Here is a 21,920-nt window from a genome sequence, read left to right on the forward strand (position 1 = left end):
GACAATGGGGGGATGACAAATCTCTACCATGTGATGGCAACTCAAATGGGTATTCCTAAAGAAATCGGAGAAAAGGAGAAGGTGCAATGGGGATAGGAAAACCAACTATTCCAAACGCTATACTTATCCCATGGGATGAAGTCCCAAATGTCTTACATGAAATAAAAATTCTCAGCAATATAAACTGAACAGAAGGATTCTGAGACAAAGTATCCATGACAATACGTGCATATTTTTAAAAGTATATTTAACCTGACCATTTTTTTTTTAATTTGGGAAAAAGAAGCTACAGTTCCTGACACAGTGTATAGCCTGGATTTCGACCTAGGACTTGTGCTGTCTTTCTGCAAAAAATATACAGTATGCAGAAACACCATCAGGGCTAGCTAGAAACACACACACACACGCGCGTGCGTGTGCATTAATTAGTTGGTTTAAAAGGTTACTGTAGCTTCTTCTCATTGAAAATTAATTCAAACAGCCCCAGCTGTAACAGAAATAGTAAAATTGACACAGCAGAGAATGAACTGATCCATCGTTGCGTTACATTTGTAATATAACGAAGGTGCTGCAAAGTAAAAAGTAACTCCCCCCGTCCCCCGAAAATAGTATTTATGGCAAATGATGCCTTTGGAAGCAAACAATGGCTGTGCAGGGATGAGTTCCAACAGGAATGTGGGGCCCCAGTCTAGACTGAGGGCATGTTGCAAATCAGACTCCTGTGGCTTATTTGTCAACATTGGAGCACTTTCTGCTCTGTCTGAAAACCTTCCATCAAAAAGAGAAGCTCCCATCTTTTCTGAAGTCACAGGAATGGGAGGGCAACCTTTCTTGTAATACAAGCATGTGGTTCTGGGGGGAGGAGGTGGAATACACATATTTACCATTGAAATCAGTCAAGCTGGAAGCCTGATACACATGTCCTGATGATCTGAGTAGGATCCAGTGTAAAGTGCCTTAATCTGGGTCAAGCCCATAATCTTTTGTTTACATCACAACACTGAAAGTCCTCTGTAGAAATTCTGCTTCTCCCTAGGCCCTCCCCAAAGGATTTAAAGTGCAAAGATTCACAGTGGAGATGCCTGTTAGGCATATGTACACTGCTCCCAATGCAATTCTGATCTATTAATTAATTGGTTAATTAATTAATATTCCATCTTACTCACAAGATGGAGCCCTCGGTGGCTCAGCGGATTAAACTGCTTAGCTGCTGAACTTGCTGACCAAAAGGTCGGAAGTTCGAATCTGGGGATCAGGGTGAGCTCCCGCTGTTAGCCCCAGCTTCTGCCAAACTAGCAGTTCGAAAACATGTAAATGTGAGTAGATTAATGGGTACCACTCCGGCGAGAAGGTAATGGCATTCCATGCGGTCATGCTGACCACATGACCTTGGACAACACCAGCTCTTCGGCTTAGCCAATGAGGGCATATGAAAATGGGCAAAACCACCAAAGGGCTTCCTACTCTTCCCTCACAAATCTCTGTTCACTTGAGGTTTGGTGACCCTACATAGGGTTTGCAAAATCCATTGCCTTTTTGTAACCAGATCCAACCAAGAGTTTTATATCAGCAATAGGCAACCATGGTCATCCAGATTTTCACACACTTTGTACCTTCCTAGATCGTCACAATTGGCTATGCTGGCTTGGATTAATGGGAGCTATAATATCTCAAAGGCTACTGCTGCCCTAGTCCTGTTTAAGATTAGCCCTGGGAGCATGGCTTCTCTCAACAGCCCTCTCTCCACACATTGATTTGGATTTGTACAGGTTCACTCACATTGCCATAGACCAGAACATCAAAGCGAATGCCATATGCCTTCATCAGTGTGCGGAACTCTGTGCCATTCTCTCGCTTGTAGTACTTGGCATACCTGTGAGTAAGAGAAAAGTGTACATGATTCACAAATGTACATGATCTGTTTATTCCAGCACCATGTCTGGACACATTCCTCATGTAACGGAAAGGCAATGACGAGGCTTTACAGCAGCATATGCTTTGGGAAGTCAAGCAATCCCAAAGTGATACAAAAGGAGACGCAACTGGTTCTGTGGCTGTAACAAAGTGAGTGTCTCCTGACTTTTCAGCTGGAAGCCTGGCCACAGAAGGACCATCTGAGTACCTGAAGTGATATAAATTGTGCAGTGAATATAATTAATCTCCAAAAACATGGATTGCAACTCTCAGCATTCCTCACAAGAGAATATGATGACTAGAGTTGATAGCAGCTTTGGTCTAAAAACATCTGGAAGGTTGTATGAAATAGCATATAGTGAAGAAGCTGCTGGTATGCTATGAAAAATGAGTAAAGTAAAGGATCCAAAAATACATTCAAATCAGTCAGATTACTTGTCTGTCAGGCCCGGTATAGTCTGCTCTGCATGGCAGATACTATGAAGTTTCAAGCCAAAGAGTATTTCCTGTTATATAAGGAGGGTGGATCAAGCTTGTTTCCTGCTGCCCTGGAGACTAGCATTTGGAGCAATGGGTTCAAATTACAGGAAAGGAGATTCTACTTGAACATTTGGAAGAACTTACTGGACTGGATGTAAGAGCTGTTCAACAGTGGAACTCTCTGCCTCGGAGTGTGGTGGAAGCTCCTACCTTGGTGAATTTTAAACAGAGGCTGGATGGTTATCTGTTAGCGGTACTTTGTGCTTTTCCTGCATGGCAGGGGGTTGGACTAGATGGCCCATGCGGTCTCTTTCAATTCTACTATTCTATGATTCTATGAAGTAGGGACTTTCTGCATGTAAAGCATGTATTAATTTAGCATCAAATCATCCCCTATCTCTAACTAGATGGAAGTATGAACACACATTAATTTGAATACTTTTAGATCCCTCTTAAGGATGAATCTAAGTATTTGCTTATTTTATTTGTCATTTCTACATTCAAAAACTTTTCAAAGTATTTTTTCTACTTGATGAAATGTCTTGTATTTTTGCAGATCTTCTAATAATTGTTTTTGTGCAGAACATGTTTTGCGCACTCAGAACTATCTCTCTGTGTATGCAAACAACTTTTTGCTATGCATGAAAACACCTGCTAATCTTTTCACTCCTGCAGAGGGGTGAACAATATTTTCACAAAAATGTTGACAGGATGAAGAAATCTACCAATATTCTTTGCATCTGTAGACTTGTGTGTGTAACTTCTGTAAAATAAACTCTGCGTCTCAGGAATCCAGATGAAAGACATGTGGGTGGGCAGGTGAGGACAAGGGACAGAATGCCTGCAAGTCAGAGTGAAGCTGGGAGTCTGTAGGGAGGAATCTTAGTTCATAAAAGATTGCAGTGGAAGGAGGCATTTCTGGGGTTGCTTTGATTCAGGACTGCAGCTTTCAACTTGCCTGAAATTGTATCCTCTAGACACTTTGCTCTTTTCAGAGACACTGTCAAGTCGATTAAAGGAATAGCGGGGGATGCAGTGCTCCTCAGAATGGTCCAGGTCACAAACCCATCCAATCTTGATCCCAATTATTCCACCCTGGGCAGAAAAGACAAGACTTTAGGAGAAAAATATTCATACAGATCTGGAATTGCCCAGCAAAGGCAGGGAAGACAATGTCAATTCTAAAGACACAGATTTATATCTAACATGGACCAATTTTCCAGTGAACACTCCTGTATTCTTCTGAAGTCTGGAACACTAAAAAGCAATAGAGAGGTAGACTCTTCCCATTGCTATTTTTCTAATTCACATTTACATTTGGAGTGGGGATCCCTACACAAGGTCATGGTTTCCTGCAACTGAGTAGTAATTAATCTGCAGCAAAGTGTGGATTGCAGCTCCCATCAGCATATCCATTGGTAAAGAACTGTAAAATTTGCTATTCAACAGCTTCTGGAACAAAGATGAGAAAACTGTGGACTCTGGGAATCCTAGGTCCCAAGGACCCCCCCCCTCCAAAAGCCCCCAAAGTCTCACATTTTAAAAATTAAGTTGCTTGGGCAACTTTTTTCCAATGGCATCCATTACAACGTCACATCTTGGCAGCACATATTCTCACCGTCATAGCCAATGATGAAAAATTTTGGTCCGCAAATTTCACGATGTCCCCAAGGCGCAAGATTGGGCAGAATGGCTGCTTTTCTGGGTGAAAACGGCATTTCTGGATGTCTTCAGTTGTGAGGTTAGGAAGGAGATTTCCTCTGGCAAGGAGAGGAAAAAGTCGTATAAAATGAAAACTGCTGGTCAGCAAAGGAGAGCGGGGAAGGCAGAAGTGAAACAATCCTAAACTGGGCACAATGAGGCTCAGAATCAGATTTCCAACCTGTTCCTTAATCTAGAACCAACCAGAGATGGCATCAAAATCATAGCTATCATAACATGGTGAAGTCTGGCCTAAGGAGTTTTGAGGCAATTGCTAAGTGGCAGGGCAAGCTTACTGGGTAAAGGTAAAGGTAAAGGTTTCCCCTGACGTTAAGTCCAGTCATATCTGACTTTGGGGGTTGGTGCTCATCTCCATTTCTAGGCCGAAGAGCCGGCGTTGTCCGTAGACACCTCCAAGGTCATGTGGCTGGCATGACTGCATGGAGCGCCGTTACCTTCCCGCTGGAGCGGTACCTATTGATCTACTCACATTGGCATGTTTTCAAACTGCTAGGTTGGCAGAAGCTGGAGCAACAGCGGGCGCTCACTCCACTCCCAGGATTTGAACCTGGGACCTTTCGGTCTGCAAGTTCAGCAGCTCAGTGCTTTAACACACTTTGCCACTGGGGCTCCTGCTTACTGGGATAGACTACTAATATGAACTATCTTTACATAAATGTTTGCTGGGCATTTGAGTACAAAAAGCTGAATCCAAGCTCTTGATCTGCTCTTGAGTTGGAGTGAGGTTTTTCACATACTAAGCAGGCATTCACAACTAAGTCAACCATATATCCTTCTATGAGGTATACTGGTTTTATAACTTAGGACTATGGCAGTACTGACTCTGTGCCGGTGCTTTCATGTGACCTCCTGCTATTCAAAGGAAAAAGCTAGAAGGTAAACTCCAACCCAACTCCACCTGATATTTATTTTGGGCATGGGCAAACTTTTTTGCATTGGAGCCACATTGTGGACCTGACCAGGAGGGAGGGGGCCAGGCACACACTGGGTGGGAGAGGATAGGGCCAGGAGGGGTAGGACAGGGCCTCGGTCATCCTCAGGTTGTCCTCCTAGCATAAGGACGGGGCTGCTCACCCCATCCTTATGTTGGGAGGAAGGTGGGACATACGGCGACTGCACCAATCCTCCTCTCCCAATCCTCGGGCTGACCTCTTGGTATTATGCTGGGAGGAGGGAAAGACAGGTGGTTGCTGAGAGTGCTCCAGAGGGCTCTCAGCTGCTACGTGCCTTCTTCCCTGATCTTTTTGCCATAAAACATGGTGGGCCACTGTGTCCTTCTGCCAAGAGGACAGGGAAAATGAGGAGGGCCTGAGGTAAGCACCCAGGGGGCCGCATCTGCCCCCCAGGCCTTAGTTTGCCCATGTCTGATTTATTGGGAATCAAAACTCTGGTTGAAAGTTTGGAGTTCAGGTTTATGAGATGAAGCCTCTTTACTCACTTTTCAAAGTTGAACAGTGGAAAGCGTATGCTATTCTTAATAAAGAGGGTGAAGTTTTCTGCCTCTAGCATGACTGGCCTGTAAAAAGAAACATGAGTAAAGTCAACCTTATGGAACAGAAGGGAATGCAAACAACAGGAGAGAGGGAAAGACAAGGAGGAAGGTAAAGATTCTTCCAAAGAACTGTTCTCTATCTGTCTTGAGGAAATACAGTAGAGTCTCACTTATCCCAACATAAATGGGCCAGCAGGACGTTGGATAAGCGAATATGTTGGATAGTAAGGAGAGATTAAGAAAAAGCCTATTAAACATCAAATTAGGTTATGATTTTACAAATTAAGCACCAAAACATCATGTTTAACAACAAATTTGACAGAAAAAGTAGTTCAATACGCAGTAATGCTATGTTGTAATTACTGTATTTACGAATTTAGCCCCAAAACATCACAATGTATTGAAAACATTACTACAAAAATGCGTTGGATAATCCAGAACGTTGCATAAGCGAGTGTTGGATAAGTGAGACTCTACTGTATATTTTAGTTTGAGTTGCATCTGCACAATGCTGTTATATCAGTTTGATCCCACTTGAATTGTGACAACTCAGTCCCAAAGAACTATGGAATTTGTTTACTTCTGTAATGTAAACGTATCATGTAAAATACACGATGTCCTTTCTGGTCGAAGGCACTTGAAATTGAAACTGTGAAGTACAGTTTAAAAAAGAAAATGCTAAAAACAGAATGCTTTGGGGTGTCAATGTTTGAAATAGCCATAGTTTTCTGTAGAAAAATGGAAAACGAGTAACACACAAATATTATGACTGAATCAAGCATGTGTGTTCACGACAGACACAAATAAATGACAAGTGGCTTAATGTGAATTTGAACCCTGGACAAAGGGAACATAAAAGTAAACTCTAAACCATGGGGGAGCCTGCACCTTTTGGGGTGGGGGGCTGTCCCCATATGTTTCTTCTCATCCTCACTGCAGCACATTGAAGTAGGTTACATTCACTGAAATGCTTTCAGGCTAAATTGTGCTCCCAAATGGGCCATGCTGGCAAGAGTTTTCCAGAACTCGTGGTTCAAAATAGGAACTTTGCAAAGCTCTAATTTTGATTCCTTCAAGATTTAACTTCGTCAGGATGCTATGTCCTAATTCTTCCATACCAAGATAATAGCATAATAAATTAAATAAGTAAAATGAAATAAATCTAAAACATGTAAGCTGTTAAAATACACATCTATGAACCCTTTTTTTACTCCAACACAGGACTTTTTTAACCCCCTGTTTAAATATGGCTGTCACAGGGAAGACAGACTTCTATGGTTTTGTCCTAAGTAGAGTAGACCCACTGAATCCATTGGCGAGTAATGAGACAATCATGGGCTATTCTAGATAACCACTTACACAGCAACATTGTCCACCTCTGCTGGGCACCAGCCCTGGATTTCACAGGTCCGGAAAGTGGCATTGAAATTAACACATCGACCTGTCAGGATCCCTGCAGATGGAAAGGGTAACAGCATGGCTTAAACATCCTTGATAGTCCCAACTAGAATAGACCTGATAAATCGTGACTTGCTAAGTCAATCTTTATATAAGTTTCATTGATTCAATGGCTCCACTCTAGTTGGCAGTAATATCAGCATTCGGCTCTAAAAGTCAAAATACAACATAAAGTCACCTCTTCTATCAAAACCTACTGAGGAATGCATCTTAAACAGCAAAATCAGCTGCATCTCATTTTGTAGCTCATTAAGTGATCTCTAGAGATCTTCCTTGCAAATATTTTCCCATCTTACATTTAGACCAAGACATAGGAGCTCATTGTCAAGTTTGTGATGAAGAACATCTTGTTTTGGGTTAGCTCTGTTTGAATGTGTATATCCAAAAAAGTTCACTATTGAAACTGTTAATGTATAGTGACCTTATAATGTAGGGAGTACTTCAAAATCTTGATGGGCTTTCTTTCTCAGAAGAATCCCATGAGAACAGTTGAGATTTTCCTGATTTTATAGATGATGTACTGAAGCTGAAAGTTAAACATCTTATAGAAAGCTAGGCAAAATGTATAGGTAAAGTTGGAGACGTAAAACTTTTAAATTAATCACATACACACACTTAGGTAGGTAAAGGTAAAGGTTTTCTCCTGATATGAAGTCTAGTTGCGTCTGACTCTGGGGGTGGGTGCTCGTCTCCATTTCTAAGCTGAAGAGCCGGCGTTGTCCATAGATACCTCCAAAGTCATGTGGCCGGCATGACTTCATGGAGTGCCGTTACCTTCCCGCTGGAGTGGTACCTATTGATCTACTCATGTTTATATGTTTTCAAACTGCTAGGTTGGCAGAAGCTGGGACTGAGCTCCCATTGTTAGCCCCAATTTCTGACAATCTAGCAGTTTGAAAACATGCAAATGTGAATAGATCAATAGGTACTGCTCTGGCAGGAAGGTAACGGTGCTCCATGCAGTCATGCCGGCCACATGACCTTGGAGGTTTCTAAGGACAACGCTGGCTCTTCGGCCTAGAAATGTAGATGAGCACCAACCCCAGAGTTTGACACGACTAGGCTTAATGTCAGGAGAAAACCTTTACCTTTACCTACAGCGATGTATTTTCAAAACAAAGCAGAGTCCTTGGAATTGTTTCAAGGTGAGCTGTGCTTCCCAAAACACCATCTAGCTTTAAAAACTAGGGGCATCCCATACATCTAGTTTAAGGAAAACCATTCCTTTTTAAAATGCTACTTCAGCATTTTAACTAGTACTTCACTTCTTTTTCTCAGGTATCATAATGGGCTTACCTCCTCCTGTGGTGGGGACAGGCCTCTTGCAATCGTTGTTCGATTTACATTTGTATTGGGATTGATTCTGAAATACAAAGAGCAGAGGTGTGCCGAGACTATAAACCTCTGGTATTCATATTTTTGTTTCCATTCATCGTGTTCTCTTGCTGCTCTTTTGAGATGCTTGGATTCCAGAAAGCCCACCGTAGTGTCTCATTTGCAATGAATCCAACACATTAGATGGCAAAGGATGGAAATCCATTAATGAAATCCACAAATGGAACCTCCTTATCTTCTATTAGGGTTTTCTCCACCCCCTTCCTCCTGTCCTGGAATTAAATGGCCTAAAAGTGGAGAATTTGCACCTTGTCTTCTGCCTGGAGATGACTCACAAAAACCCGAGGGCTTAGGGCCAGGCCCTGTGATTTGCCAACCCTACCTCCCACCAATAATTTCACTGAAGAGGTGGTAGAGGCTTCTTCTTTGGAGGCTTTTAAACAGAGGCTGGATGACCATCTGTCGGGGGTGCTTTGAATTCAATTTTCTTGCTTCTTGGCAGGGGATTGGACTGGAGGTCTCTTCCAACTCTATGATTCTATGAAGCTCAGTGACAGACAACATGCTTTGTATGCAAAAGGCTTCAGGTTCAGTTTCAGCCATTCCAGGTAAGGGCCAGGAAGAACCCTAGGTTAAGACCCTGGAGAGCTGCTGTATTTTCTTACAGCACAAGCCAGATGGGACAATCATCTGATTCATTATACAGCAGCTTTCTAAACTCACAGCCTGGGAAGCTTAGGGTATTTTGGACAGTTCCCAGAATATTCCAGGTGGCAGGGCTATGATGGCTAGGGAATTCAGAGAGTAGTAGTTAAAAATGGAATTTTACCAGGTTCTGATTCCAATCTTATCCAAATACTTCCTTTATAACCTTATAAAAAATAACTAGGATGTGTTCCTCTCCCATGCTGCATGCTGCTTTCAGTGCGAAAAGCAACTCAGCCGTGAGAATCTGGATGAGCCAGGAGAAAACACATCTGCCGTTCAGCTCCCTTGCCTCCTCCTTGCTTCCCTTACTCACCTCTGGGCAGAAGCCTTGTACCTGGTTTTCTGTCACAATGAGTTTGGTGATGATAACAAAGACTGATGTTCCCTAAAGAGAAGAGTGAAAGATTGGGGGCGGGGTGTGGAATGATGGAGAAGGAAAAGAGATGTCATGTTGTTGAATTCAAGGGCACAGGGACAAAGAAATCCACAAAATTAATGACAGAGTGAGGCGTTCAAAGTACTGTTGCAGGTGAGGAAGGTGCAACTCACATTGGAGATACCTGTGCATGCATGAGTAGGCAGTTAAACTCCATGGTTGCTCCACTGGCTTTTCACATCCTTATCTTCTTTCTAACTAAGGGTGCATCTATGCTGTAGAATTAATTCAGCTTGACACTACTATAACTGCCATGGCTCAATGCAATAGGACTGTGGGAATTTCATGTCTTTAGTCTTTGGTGCCAAAAATTGCTGGTACCTCACCAATCTACAACTTCTAGGATTCCATAGCATTGAGTCCCACTGTTAAACTGCATTAACTTTACAGTGCAGATGCACCCCTTAGATTGCTGATGTCATCGTTTCATGCGCCTCTAAGAAGATATCTTGCCTTTGTTCCAAAATCAGAGGAGACAGACATGACAGACAAAGTAACCTAACCAGTTACTTTGAGCTAGACCTAACTTACCTCTTACTGTCTCCGTGCATTTTTCTTAATAAGGAGTAACAAATGAACTGATTCAGTGGTTGCATGGAAAGAGGCAAACTTTGTTATGTGCCTGCCAGTAATTTCAGACTTAAGATGGGGTTTTCATAGTACCATGGACAATCTAAATTAGCTGCTTTGTCTGTGATAATTGTAGATATTTCTGCTCTGATGAATTTGGTCAGTGATATTCAGACAGTCATATTCTTCCAACTTCATATATCCCATAGGTTTGTCATTGGGAAAATATAATGAAGAAGTGAAAAACAAGCATCTATCCTATGCTGAACTGCTTATAGGAAGGGTGGATAAAAACAAAGCAAAGTATGACAACATGGGATATACTCCTGGACCTTTTGTGGAAATGCAAAAGTGTGGATAATAGTGAACTCTATTGGAAATGACCCCTCCAGGGGAAAGTTCCCATAGAAATGCACTGGAGGACCTAGAAAATGCCCAGAGAGAATACATCTCTAACCGATTTTAGGTATGCCAGCAGTACTCTATGGTCAGTCTCTGGCAGAAGCATACTATAGAATTGTGCTGGAAGACCTAAACAAGTCTAGAGATAACTTTTTGGGGTCTTGATAAGTGAAACTGGGGCTATTGCTCCTAAAGATTTTGGGGTCATGATGTATATAATTTCTTTTAAAGGCTGCTAGAATAAGGAGCAACTTTGTAATAAGCCCAGATCTTATGTTTAGAAATTAAAAATCTGGAAAGATGGACAAGCTTACACAATATTCTCTACATGTTCATATTCCCAGCATGTAACTCAAGGCTGGGAAAAAACAAAATTGAAATAAAAACTGATTTCTGTTTTCGGTTTGGAAATACTTTGACTCTTCCCCCATTCCTGGATGTGTTGCTTCACCACCTGTTCCTTCTTTGTACATTGAAGAAAGTTACTCATAACTTCCAAGACTATTATGTATCATACTGTCACTTTTGTAGGAGTTTGTTTCCTAACGTTTAAAAAGACAAGACTGTAACTCAGTGTTGCAGCATGGAGGGCTACTGTTCAGAATATAGTTGGCCTTCCATATTTGTGAGTTAAACTTTTGTGGATCTGATTGTTCAGATTGGGTTTTTTTTGTTTTTTTGTTTTGTGGGGTTCTTCTTCGCTTCAAAGATACTTTCCTCCCTAAAATGTTTTGCATAGTTCTGAAGAACCTTGTGTTTATCAAACCTGCTGTTTCCCCTCTCTTGTGTATTTGCTGGTGCCATTTTGGTTTGGCACCATGAACATAACATGAACTAGGGATAATGATAAAATGCCTTTATCAAGAGAGTGGCATGCAGAAATAAGGCCGAGATAATGCTTATGTCCATAATGGGAATAGGCTTGCTTTCTGATTTCTGTTGACTGAGTTGTTAAAAGCACAGGAACCAACTATGCTGCTTTCTTTCTGTTGATTTCATAAATCCAGCCTACATACACTGTATTCGTGTTCTCTCATTTCCAAATACCAGCTCCTTAATGTCAACCAGATTGCTTGTACAGTATCATTTCCAGAGACGGGGAAATTAATAGATAGGAATTACTGCATTTACTTAATTGTTGGTAAGCTACCAAATCTCATTCCATTGCATTCACATTAGAATGGCAAACAACTAAAGTATTTCGTTTATATTAAACTGGCATTTACATTTAAATTAAATGCCTGCAGTAAATGCCTTATTAAGGCAGGAGTGAAGGGGTAGGAGGAAATGGCCATATAAGGAGGTACGAGCAGGCCAGGTACACAGCCAATGGGTTATCACATGATTTCCCCGAAATCATGTGTTTTGAGAGAAACGAAAGTAATAATGAAATGTAATACTGCACCACAAATATGCACCAATGGTTTGATATGTGGGCGGTCGTAAACCGAATCCATTGAATTGTATAAATAGACACTTGACCCTGTCGGCGGGGTTCTCCCTTTTCAGCACCTAGTTGTGCGTGGGATGAACCTCTGCAGCTGCATGAATTTTAGTAAACTGCTTTCTTTGGAAAAAACTCCAGTTGTCTGTCTCCTACTTCCACTGCGTCCGCACAGACACACGAGAAGCCGAGAAGAGGGGAAGTCTGGCTTCCGCTACATTTTTGGTGACCCCGACGTGATTCCACAATAAGACGGGCCAGGAGGTCGGAGATGGATCCCGTTGGCGGGACGGTCCCAACTCGGCGGTGGGGGCCGGAGGCAACTACCGTGAGACGAGAAGGGGCCCCTGAATATTGCAAGACCGGCTGCGGTACTTGCCTCTGATGCCAACGCCGGCCGACGGTGGGAGCTGCAACACCAGCGAGGTTCCATAGAAACCAGCCAGGAGGAAAAGGATCCAGGGAAAAGTCCAGGGGCGAAGGTTGGTCCGACGTCTACAGAAATCTGGCAAGTATAGTGGTCAAGTAAGACACTAGGGAACACATACACCGGCGCCGGGAGGGACACACAAAGGTTCCCAGGGAGGTATAAAGGGGTTCTGTCTTGTGATTCCTGACGCATACCGTTGAGTGTCCGGGTGCCCAGGCCAAGGCAGTCCCCTCTATTAGGCAGGATGGGAGGCAGTGGGTTCAAATCCACCACCCCATTACAGTGTATGTTAGACAATTTCGGCTCAGTTGCAAGTAGAGCCGTAGAAGGAATTCCCCAGAGAACAAGACTTGTGAGGGTGCCCCAGACCAAGTCGTGCAGGACTCATGAGGATGCAAATCCATCCAAGACTGAGTCGCAACTCCCAGGGAAAGGAAGAAAAAAAAATGAAAAGAGGGAAGGTGGCATACCCTTTTGAAAAAAAAAACTGTTTGATTTCTTTGTCATGTGTGGGGAATAATGAGTTTCAAGTTCTGCATGTTTCGTGGTAATATTGAAGTGAAAATGAAAAAATGAGTCTATAGATTTATACAAAAAATGTTGAGCACAAATATCTAGAAATGTTTTATTACGGTTGAAAAAATCTGATTCGAAGAGGGTCTGTCTGTGTTGTTAGTTTACTTTTGCTGACAAGCTGCAGAGAGGCCAGAAAAAGGGAGGGAGGCTGTTAAAATTGTGTTGAGGTTCAGAGACCGTCTTACAAAAGAGAGCCTTTGATGAGGACTTTGTGTGTGCAAGAAAACTGGAATTATTTTGAGTTACTTGGCATAAATGGAAACTAAGCATATAATTTCTATGAGAAATGTTTAAAAGGTTAAATTGTGTTTCAAAAGAGTTTTCCTTGTTATTTCTGAGAAACAAAGGCTGTTTTCTTAAAAAGTTTTCTTTGCACCTGGGCCTCATGCCAAAAAAGATAGTGGGAAAATCTTGGCAGACAGTCCAAGGTAAAAACGATAAGTTATGAACTTGTTAACTGTGTCTTAAAAAAAAAAAACTGATCCAAGTTTGTTAGAATGTTTCTTCCCTGTCATTCTTGTTAAACTCAGACGAAATGCCCAGAGAAAGATAATGGAATTCCAGTGGACAGCCAAGGTCAACGAAAGCCGCTGTGAACTAGTGGAGTTTTAAAAATGTAATGTGAATTTAATATGAGGGGAAAAAAAAGAAAAGAAAGAAAAATGATGATAAATGAGTGATGATGTAAATGTATATATATATATATTGGGGTTCTGTCTTTCACCTGGATCTTAAATCCTTGCTTTGGACTTGTTTTGGGACAACTGGGTGAGAATGTTTCATGAGCTGAGAGAGAGTGTGTGACTTTATCTAAACAACTAACCACTAATCAAAATTCCTGTTGACCTTGTGTGAATGAGATGTATGTGTTGAATTCAAAATGCATAAAGAGTTATAAACAATGTTAGTAGATTTTAAAATGTATGTTGGACATGTGAATTTAATGAAAAAAGATGACAATTGAGTGATGTGATTCTAAATAAGAGATGTAGAGTGATTTTGGTTAAATCATTCTGTGTGTAAATATCTGCTATTTCCTGAAATGAGAAAAAATCCTGGTTTCTGTGTGCTGTGCTGTGACTTCTGACCTGGGAAAATGTCTTGAGAAAAAGCCAACATGCTTGTTCAGAAGCAATTCGGAAGCTGTAGATATCTTTTTTTTTTTTTTGAAAAAAAAATGGTCTTAGGCTTGAAAAAAAAATTCCTTGCTTTGAAAGAACAATGCTTCAGTGTTTTTGGAGAACATGGTGATACAACAGATAAGAGCTGGACATTTGCCCAGAAATTGAATCTCAAGAAGAAAAAAAATGAGCCTGAACAAGTGTACTTTTGAAAACTCAAGCCTCTGTGGGCTACTTCCCCCTTTTTCTGTTGGACAGACTGTTTAAACCCCTTACAGGTTATAGGGAAATGTTAAAAGTTCTTTTTTGCAGCACTTTGGAATACAAGTAATCTTGGTAAGTCAAGAAGGAGAAAGAATGTGAATGAATGTTTTGGAGAGGAGATGGATACTGAAAAGAGAGGACAAGGAGAGGAGTTATTAGTTGTGGAGACTTTGTATGGAAAACTGTCACAAGTTGGCAGTGCAAAAAATATATATTTATTTTTGAAAAAAAAATTGATCCCATATTCCTGACACAGAAGAATTAAGAACTGACATTGATTTCTAAATTTTTGATTGACATTTTATTCAAAAAGGGAGCTAGTGCCCAAGTGATAAAAAGTTATCCTTTTGAGAACCAAAGGCATGATATAATTGGCTACATCTCATGTTGCTTCATAATAATTTTGTGAGATTTGGATTCTGGACTTTGTGATTTTGGCCCAGCTCTTTCTAAAGGTTACGGAAAGGGAGGACTAGGACTTTTGTAAACGGGACATTAGATCATGCAAATAGGGGCATTTTTTCCATCGCCCCCAGCCTGGATTTTGCCAGATTTGAGAAGCGGCAGGAGGCTTTTCAACCTGTGTTACTAACAAATTTTGATTTCTTAAAGCTGAAGAATAAGAATGTAGCAACGAGTCGGTGTAAAAGGGGAGTTGAGTAAGTTTAACACTGCAGCAGGAGTGGAGTGGAAGATTGCATTGCAGCAAGTGGATAGACGATTGTTAAATCGTTTGCGGAAAAGAAAAGAAAAATATGCGGAGAAGAAAGATTTTGTTGGATTTCAAGACAGATGAGTGTGTTGTCGAAGGCACAACCTCTGAGGAGGCCTGCCGTGGATGTGAGCGAAACGACTAGAGAGAGTGCTTCAAGAGCCATACAGCCTGGAAGGATGAGTATTTCCCTCCCCTTCTTTTCCCTCTCATTGTTTTTTGCTAGTCTCTTACAGGTCCTGAACTCCTGTATGGGATAAAACCAGAAGTCTATGAGACATGTTTATTGAGAGGCCTGGGAGGGCCTATAGGTGTTGCTGAGTGCTAAGGCTGTGATGGAGTGTGGCATCAGGCTGGAGGCTGTAAGGGCTGACCAACTCAACAACATACAATTTTCTATTTTGACCCAACTCTCCTGGTTAGGACCTTTTGTAACGGGACATTGCAAATAATTTGGATTTGAGAGACAATGAGGGACTTTTTCATATGCCATCTAACAACCTTGCTTTTTAAGCCAAAAGGAGGATATAGCATGGAGACAATGTGACAAAGAATAAAATAAGTTAACCATTGCAGCTGGACCAGAGTAAAAAGGATTGCTGCAGATCGCGAAAGAAGGCCCATGGAGGAATCGTTTCTCAAGAGGCCATGGAGGAATCGTTTCTCAAGAGGCCATGGAGGGGTCGTTTGGGAGCTGAATAGTGGCCTACCTGCCCCACCCGTGGAGAGACAAGGGATTTCAACAAGATTGGCTGAGACAAAAGTGATGTTGAACAGGATGATCGACAGATGGGTAATCCGTTCCCCCCCTTCTCTCTCACTATCTTCCTGCTTTCTTTTTCAGCTTTTTGGACTCCTGTTCCTAAATTGGAGATCCATAAGGCATTGTTACTGAGAGGCCTGTTTTCCTAAATTGGAGATCCATAAGGCATTGTTACTGAGAGGCCTGTTTTCCAAAATGGAGATCCATAAGGGATTATTACTGGAAGGCCTGTTTTGGAATCCAAAACCCGCAGGGGTTGAGTCTACCCCACACCACACGCTGGGTATACTGGGTATGAGAGCTAAAGCCCTGTGAGAGATGGAGATTTTCTTTACAGACTTTTCTTTACACAGAGACAATTCTTAGAGACTAGAGACTTGATTGGACGAAAAGAGACTTTATTCAAATTAACTGAACATTATTCCTTTGATCAAGGAAGAGGAAACACACCCCCAGTTTGACTTTATGCCAAAGACTGAAAAGACCTGAAAGTTGGACATGTATGTGAATGGCCACCTCTGGCCATAGCAACAAATCCATCATCGGAAGAAGCCAAATGACTGGGCTAGATCAGAATTCTACTGTGGACTATATCCTTTCTAAAACCTGATTAATATTTTTAATCCTCATGTGTTGTTTACCTCTGGTGATGAAACTATGTACAAATGCTATTCTGCGCTCATTTTCCACTGAAAAGATAGCCCGGCTGCAAGCTAGAAGGGATTGGAGGGACCCATAAGTCTGCTCATTTGGTTTGCTTCAGCTTTTGTATACACGCTTCGCAAAAAAAAAAAGGGGGGGAATAAGGCAGGAATGAAGGGGTAGGAGGAAATGGCCATATAAGGAGGTACGAGCAGGCCAGGTACACAGCCAATGGGTTATCACATGATTTCCCCGAAATCATGTGTTTTGAGAGAAACGAAAGTAATGATGAAATGTAATACTGCACCACAAATATGCACCAATGGTTTGATATGTGGGCGGTCGTAAACCGAATCCATTGAATTGTATAAATAGACACTTGACCCTGTCGGCGGGGTTCTCCCTTTTCAGCACCTAGTTGTGCGTGGGATGAACCTCTGCAGCTGCATGAATTTTAGTAAACTGCTTTCTTTGGAAAAAACTCCAGTTGTCTGTCTCCTACTTCCACTGCGTCCGCACAGACACACGAGAAGCCGAGAAGAGGGGAAGTCTGGCTTCCGCTACATTATGACTATGAAACTATCATTTTACCCCTGCCCAACCATCTTCAGCTTGTCCCTGTTTTGAACCGGGGAGGGAGGAAAAAGCTGCATGGATTTTTGAAAACCTATTTTCAAGCCATTTCATGAAATCCCTATCTTTTGCATTCCCTTCCTCTCTCTCAACTCCTTTCACCAGTATTTTCTTTAGCTTATTTATTCCCACATGGAATTTTTAAAAAGGCAAAGAGTCCTAGGACAGAGGGAGGGTCTCTACAGAGCAATGGTTCTCAACCTGTGGGTCCCCAGATGTTTTGGCCCTCAACTTCCAGAAATCCTAACAGCTGGTAAACTGGCTGGGATTTCTGGGAGTTGTAGGCCAAAACACCTGAGGACCCACAAGTTGAGAATCACTGTTATAGAGCTTATCACACAACACTGTTATTCTGTGATTGCACTGCATTTGTCCTATAGCTCATCACACTGCCATCACTCTCATGGGATTCTACCACTGTTGTTTGGAAAATAATTCTGTTCCTGTTGCAAGCAATCTATTAATGACCTTCTATCCTGCAATGGATTAGTAACCACTTTGGTGTGGTTTTTCATTCTACTTTTCTGGGATATTGGGAGCATTGTGGGCCCTGCACATCTCTTGGGATTTCCCAGGGATCCCAAGCAGATAAATGTAGACTACACTGGGCCCTCAGTATCCATTGGAGTTTGGTTCCAGGATCCCCGTGGATTCCAAAATCCATTGATACTACAAACCTGTTAGAAATATATGATCTGCTGGGGAGAGCGTTCTCTCTATCCCACCACCCACTCAAGGGTGCTTGGTGGGAACACTGGAGAGGGCCTTTTCGGTGGCTGCTCCAAGATGATGGAACTCTTTCCCAAGAGAGACCAGGAAGTTCCTATCCCTGCTGGCCTTGCAAAAGCTGCTAAAGACCTCCTTCTGCCAGCAGGAAGGAAAAAGGGAAGGGTGCTGGGGACGTGTGGGTGGGTTTTGGGGGGTCGGGGCTGAGAGTTTTAAAGGCTATTTTAAGTGCATTTATTATATTTTCACCTGTTTTATATCATAAAACCAAAAGGTCCCAGGTTCAAACCCTGGGAGCGGCATGAGTGGCCGCTGTCAGCTCCAGCTCCTGCCAACCTAGTAGTTTGAAAACATGCAAATGTGAGTAGATCAATAGGTACCGCTCTGGCGGGAAGGTAACGGCACTCCATGCAGTCATGCCGGCCACATGACCTTGGAGGTATCTACAGACAATGCCGGCTCTTCGACTTAGAAATGGAGATGAGCACCAACCCCCAGAGTCAGACATGACTGGACTTAACGTCAGGGGAAAACCTTACCTTTACATATCATAATCCACATTATCCACATTATCCACATTTTATTTGTTTTTTTAATTTTTGTATTGCACTTTTTAACTATGACTAAAGTGTAGGATTTTTAGCCACCTTGAGTCCCCATGGGGAGAAAGGCGGGGTATAAATAAAGTTAACAATAATAATTAATCATAATATGTCCCATTATATACAATATTTAAAATGATGAACAACTTAAAAAAAATCCCAGAGAGAGCTTGAGGATCTGTGAAATAGTAGGAGGCCACAGCGGGATGCGCACACACATCAGCATAGTGCTTGAGTTGGCACATGGCAAAATCAAAGTTCACTTTTTTGGATTTTTGAGAAAATATTTTTGCGCTGTAGTTAGTTGATCCTATAGATCGATAGAAAACAGTAGATAAGGAGGATTCACTCCATAAGCTGGGAGTATAGCAAAATTCCTAAGAGACAGACTGTATATTCATTCTCTGTTCACCAGCATGTCTTTTAAAACATTTTTAAAATGTTTTTTAAATAATAAGAGGAGTTATGTAATAGCATAATTCTGTGTAACACTATTAAGGATTAATATCCAAAGAAACCATGGAGCTCAGTAAAAGTTCAAATAGTAAATAAAGAGAATTGAGCAACATGAAAATGCATAGGAAAAAAAAAGATGGAAGTGCCGTGATGTATGTTCATCATTCAAGCTGCCCTTACTTCTTCTTCTGTAAAATCCATTAACTTTGGAATTAATTACATGATCCAACTCTAATCGTGAACTAAAATAAGGGCAGCTGAAAGAGCAACTTAATAAGAGCAAAATAATTAGCTTGGATCTTGCGACTTAAACACTATAATCTTCCAGTCTTGAGGGACAAACTAAGAGTAAAAAAAAAACTTTTCGAAAATTTAAATGCCAGATGGAAAATGGAAAATATAACACTGTTTCTTGATGAATTAATGAACTAATAAGAGCTGAAACTCCATTTCCATTAGAAAATTTCCAACTCAGTTGATAATTCAATGAATTGGTTCCTATCTCTGATTTTCCTATTGGTAGAAGTGCAAGATGGCATGCTTGTGTGAGTATGGGTGTAATTTCTTTCTTGATGGTGTTGTCCCAGCGTTGGCAGTAGCAAACACACTGCTCTCGTTGGCAAAGATGAGCTGCAGATGGCATCTGCCATTTAAATCTCCTTGCAGTAGAGATGATGTAGCATCTCTCTGAAGAAATATTAAGCTAGGACCCCGAGGCGTTGGGAGGGTATTTAAACGTGGGCTGCAGCTGTTTGCACCCCAACATTGGGCAAAGGAAAAAACAGGATCTGCCTGGCAGCAAAAAGAGAACAGGGATTACACTATGGACCTTTAAGAAGCTGCCTAGTGATGCCAAGCCTTGACACTGGATCTACCTGGAGGTATCTTCCTTCAGATTCTGGTTTAAAAATACATTAGCTTTGAAGGAAGCCAAACTGACCAAACTATATGTGAAAGTGTACTCTTTATAGCACATGTATCAAAGAAAGAAAGAATGAAAGAGGTAAGATCTATCTATATGTAAAAACATACCGGTAGATACTTTTCATTTCTCTGAGGAGCAAGATGTTCCAGAACTGTGCTACAAATTACAGTAGAGTCTCACTTATCCAAGCTAAACGGGCTGGCAGAAGCTTGTATAAGCGAATATCTTGGATAATAAGGAGAGATTAAGAAAAAGCCTATTAAACATCAATTAGGTTATGATTTTACAAATTAAGCACCAAAACTTCATGTTATACAACAAATTTGACAGAAAAAGCAGTTCAATACGCAGTAATGCTACGTAGTAATTACTGTATTTACGAATTTAGCACCAAAATATCACGATATATTGAAAACATTGACTACAAAAATGGCTTGGATTATCCAGAGGCTTGGATAAGCGAGGCTTGGATAAGTGAGACTCTACTGTACTTCCAGCTAAAAGAGAAACTAAAGGTGATGGTGCCTTTGCAGTATTAGTTTTATTCACAAATACTCTGTACACATACCCTGTTTCCCCTAAAATAAGACATCCCCAGAAAATAAGACCTACTAGAGGTTTTGCTGAATTGCTAAATATAAGGCCTCCCCTGAAAGTAAGACCTAGCAAAGTTTTTGTTTGGAAGCATGCCCGTCGAACACAACACCAGAGCATGCAGGATCGGTAAATGTACATACCATAGATTGTTGTACATGGAAATAATGGTAGTAACAAGAAATTCTTGCTAGGATTCACAGTTTGTCTGGTTATGCTGGTTTGTGATGACAACTACTTACAGAATATATTATATGTTCATTTTTTTGTTCAACAATAAATGTGAATTTTTCTTCATGGGAAAATAAGATATCCCCTGAAAATAAGACCTAGAGCATCTTTGGGGGCAAAAATTAATATAAGACACTGTCTTATTTTCGGGGAAACACGGTAGAACAAGGATGTCAGACTCATTTTCACTGAGAGCCACATCAGCCTTATGGTTGCTTTCACGGGGCCGTTTGTAATTGTAAGATTGTATAAATATAACTTCGTTGCTCTGGCATTGAAAGCCTCACAGGTCACATAAAATGATACGTGTGTGTGTGTGGGAGGGGCTTGGCCTGCAGGTCTTGCATTTGACACCTGTGACATAAGAGATAAACAGAGACAATCGTGAAAAGCAGCAGATTTTCCCCATTAATTTTATTACAGTAATGATTTTTAATAACCCCCAATGGCACTTTGGGTTAACCACTGAGCTGTTGAACTTGCTGACAGAAAGGTTGGCAGTTCAAACCCAGGGAGTGGGCTGAGCTCCCGCTGTTAGCTCTAGCTTCTGCCAACCTAGCAGTTTGAAAACATGCAAATGTGAGTAGATCAATAGGTACTGCTCTGGTGGGAAGGTAACGGCACTCCATGCAGTCATGCCAGCCACATGATCTAGGAGGAGTCTACGGACAATGCCACCTTTTTGGCTTAGAAATGTGCATCAGTTTATGAAACCTATCCCCGCTGGTTTGCTTTTAATTACTCTGATTTTATCTGCTTGGATTTTAATGTATTGCCCATTATTTTATTTTGTGTATCATTGAAATGTTTTAAGTTTTGTCAAATATGTTGTGTCGTTGTTTCGGGCTTGTCCCTGTTGTGAGTCACCCCAAGTCCCTTCGGAGAGATGGGGCGGGATATAAAAATAAAGTTGTTGTTGTTGTTGTTGTTGTTGTTATTATTTATTATGACACAGCAAACAAGACAGATATGCTGGATTTTGTATCACAAAATCACAAGTCAAACACTTCCCAAGTGTCTAGGACTGTGTGATGTATTTTCGGATGATGCATGCGGATCCCAGCAGGGTGGCCTTTTGCAGTTGGCAGATCGTAATTTTGTCAATGTCTATTGTTTCCAAATGCCGGCTGAGATCTTTTGGCACAGCACCCAATGTGCCCATCACCACCGGAACCATTATTTTATTGTTGTTGTTGTTATTGTTGTTGTTGTTGTTGTTATTAGTTGTCGGAGATGAGCACCAACCCCCAGACTCAGACATGAGTAGACTTAAAGTCAGGGGAA

The 21,920-nt window shown here is 41.5% G+C and overlaps 1 protein-coding gene across 2 annotated transcripts in view; it reads right to left on the reverse strand.

The window, feature by feature from the left end:
• Positions 1-21,920, reverse strand: part of p2rx3 (purinergic receptor P2X 3) — a 54,976-nt gene that overhangs the window by 6,823 nt on the left and 26,233 nt on the right. For both annotated transcript variants that reach the window (XM_062967173.1, XM_003215016.4), the window contains exons 3-9: positions 9,423-9,494; positions 8,363-8,429; positions 6,968-7,061; positions 5,555-5,632; positions 4,013-4,154; positions 3,353-3,489; positions 1,780-1,873 (exon numbers count right to left, since the gene is read on the reverse strand). In XM_062967173.1, coding sequence (XP_062823243.1) covers positions 1,780-1,873; positions 3,353-3,489; positions 4,013-4,154; positions 5,555-5,632; positions 6,968-7,061; positions 8,363-8,429; positions 9,423-9,494 — 684 coding nt within the window. The remainder of the gene's footprint in view (positions 1-1,779; positions 1,874-3,352; positions 3,490-4,012; positions 4,155-5,554; positions 5,633-6,967; positions 7,062-8,362; positions 8,430-9,422; positions 9,495-21,920) is intronic.

The sequence above is a fragment of the Anolis carolinensis genome, chromosome 1, assembly GCF_035594765.1.
Source record: "Anolis carolinensis isolate JA03-04 chromosome 1, rAnoCar3.1.pri, whole genome shotgun sequence".
Lineage (NCBI taxonomy): Eukaryota > Metazoa > Chordata > Lepidosauria > Squamata > Dactyloidae > Anolis > Anolis carolinensis.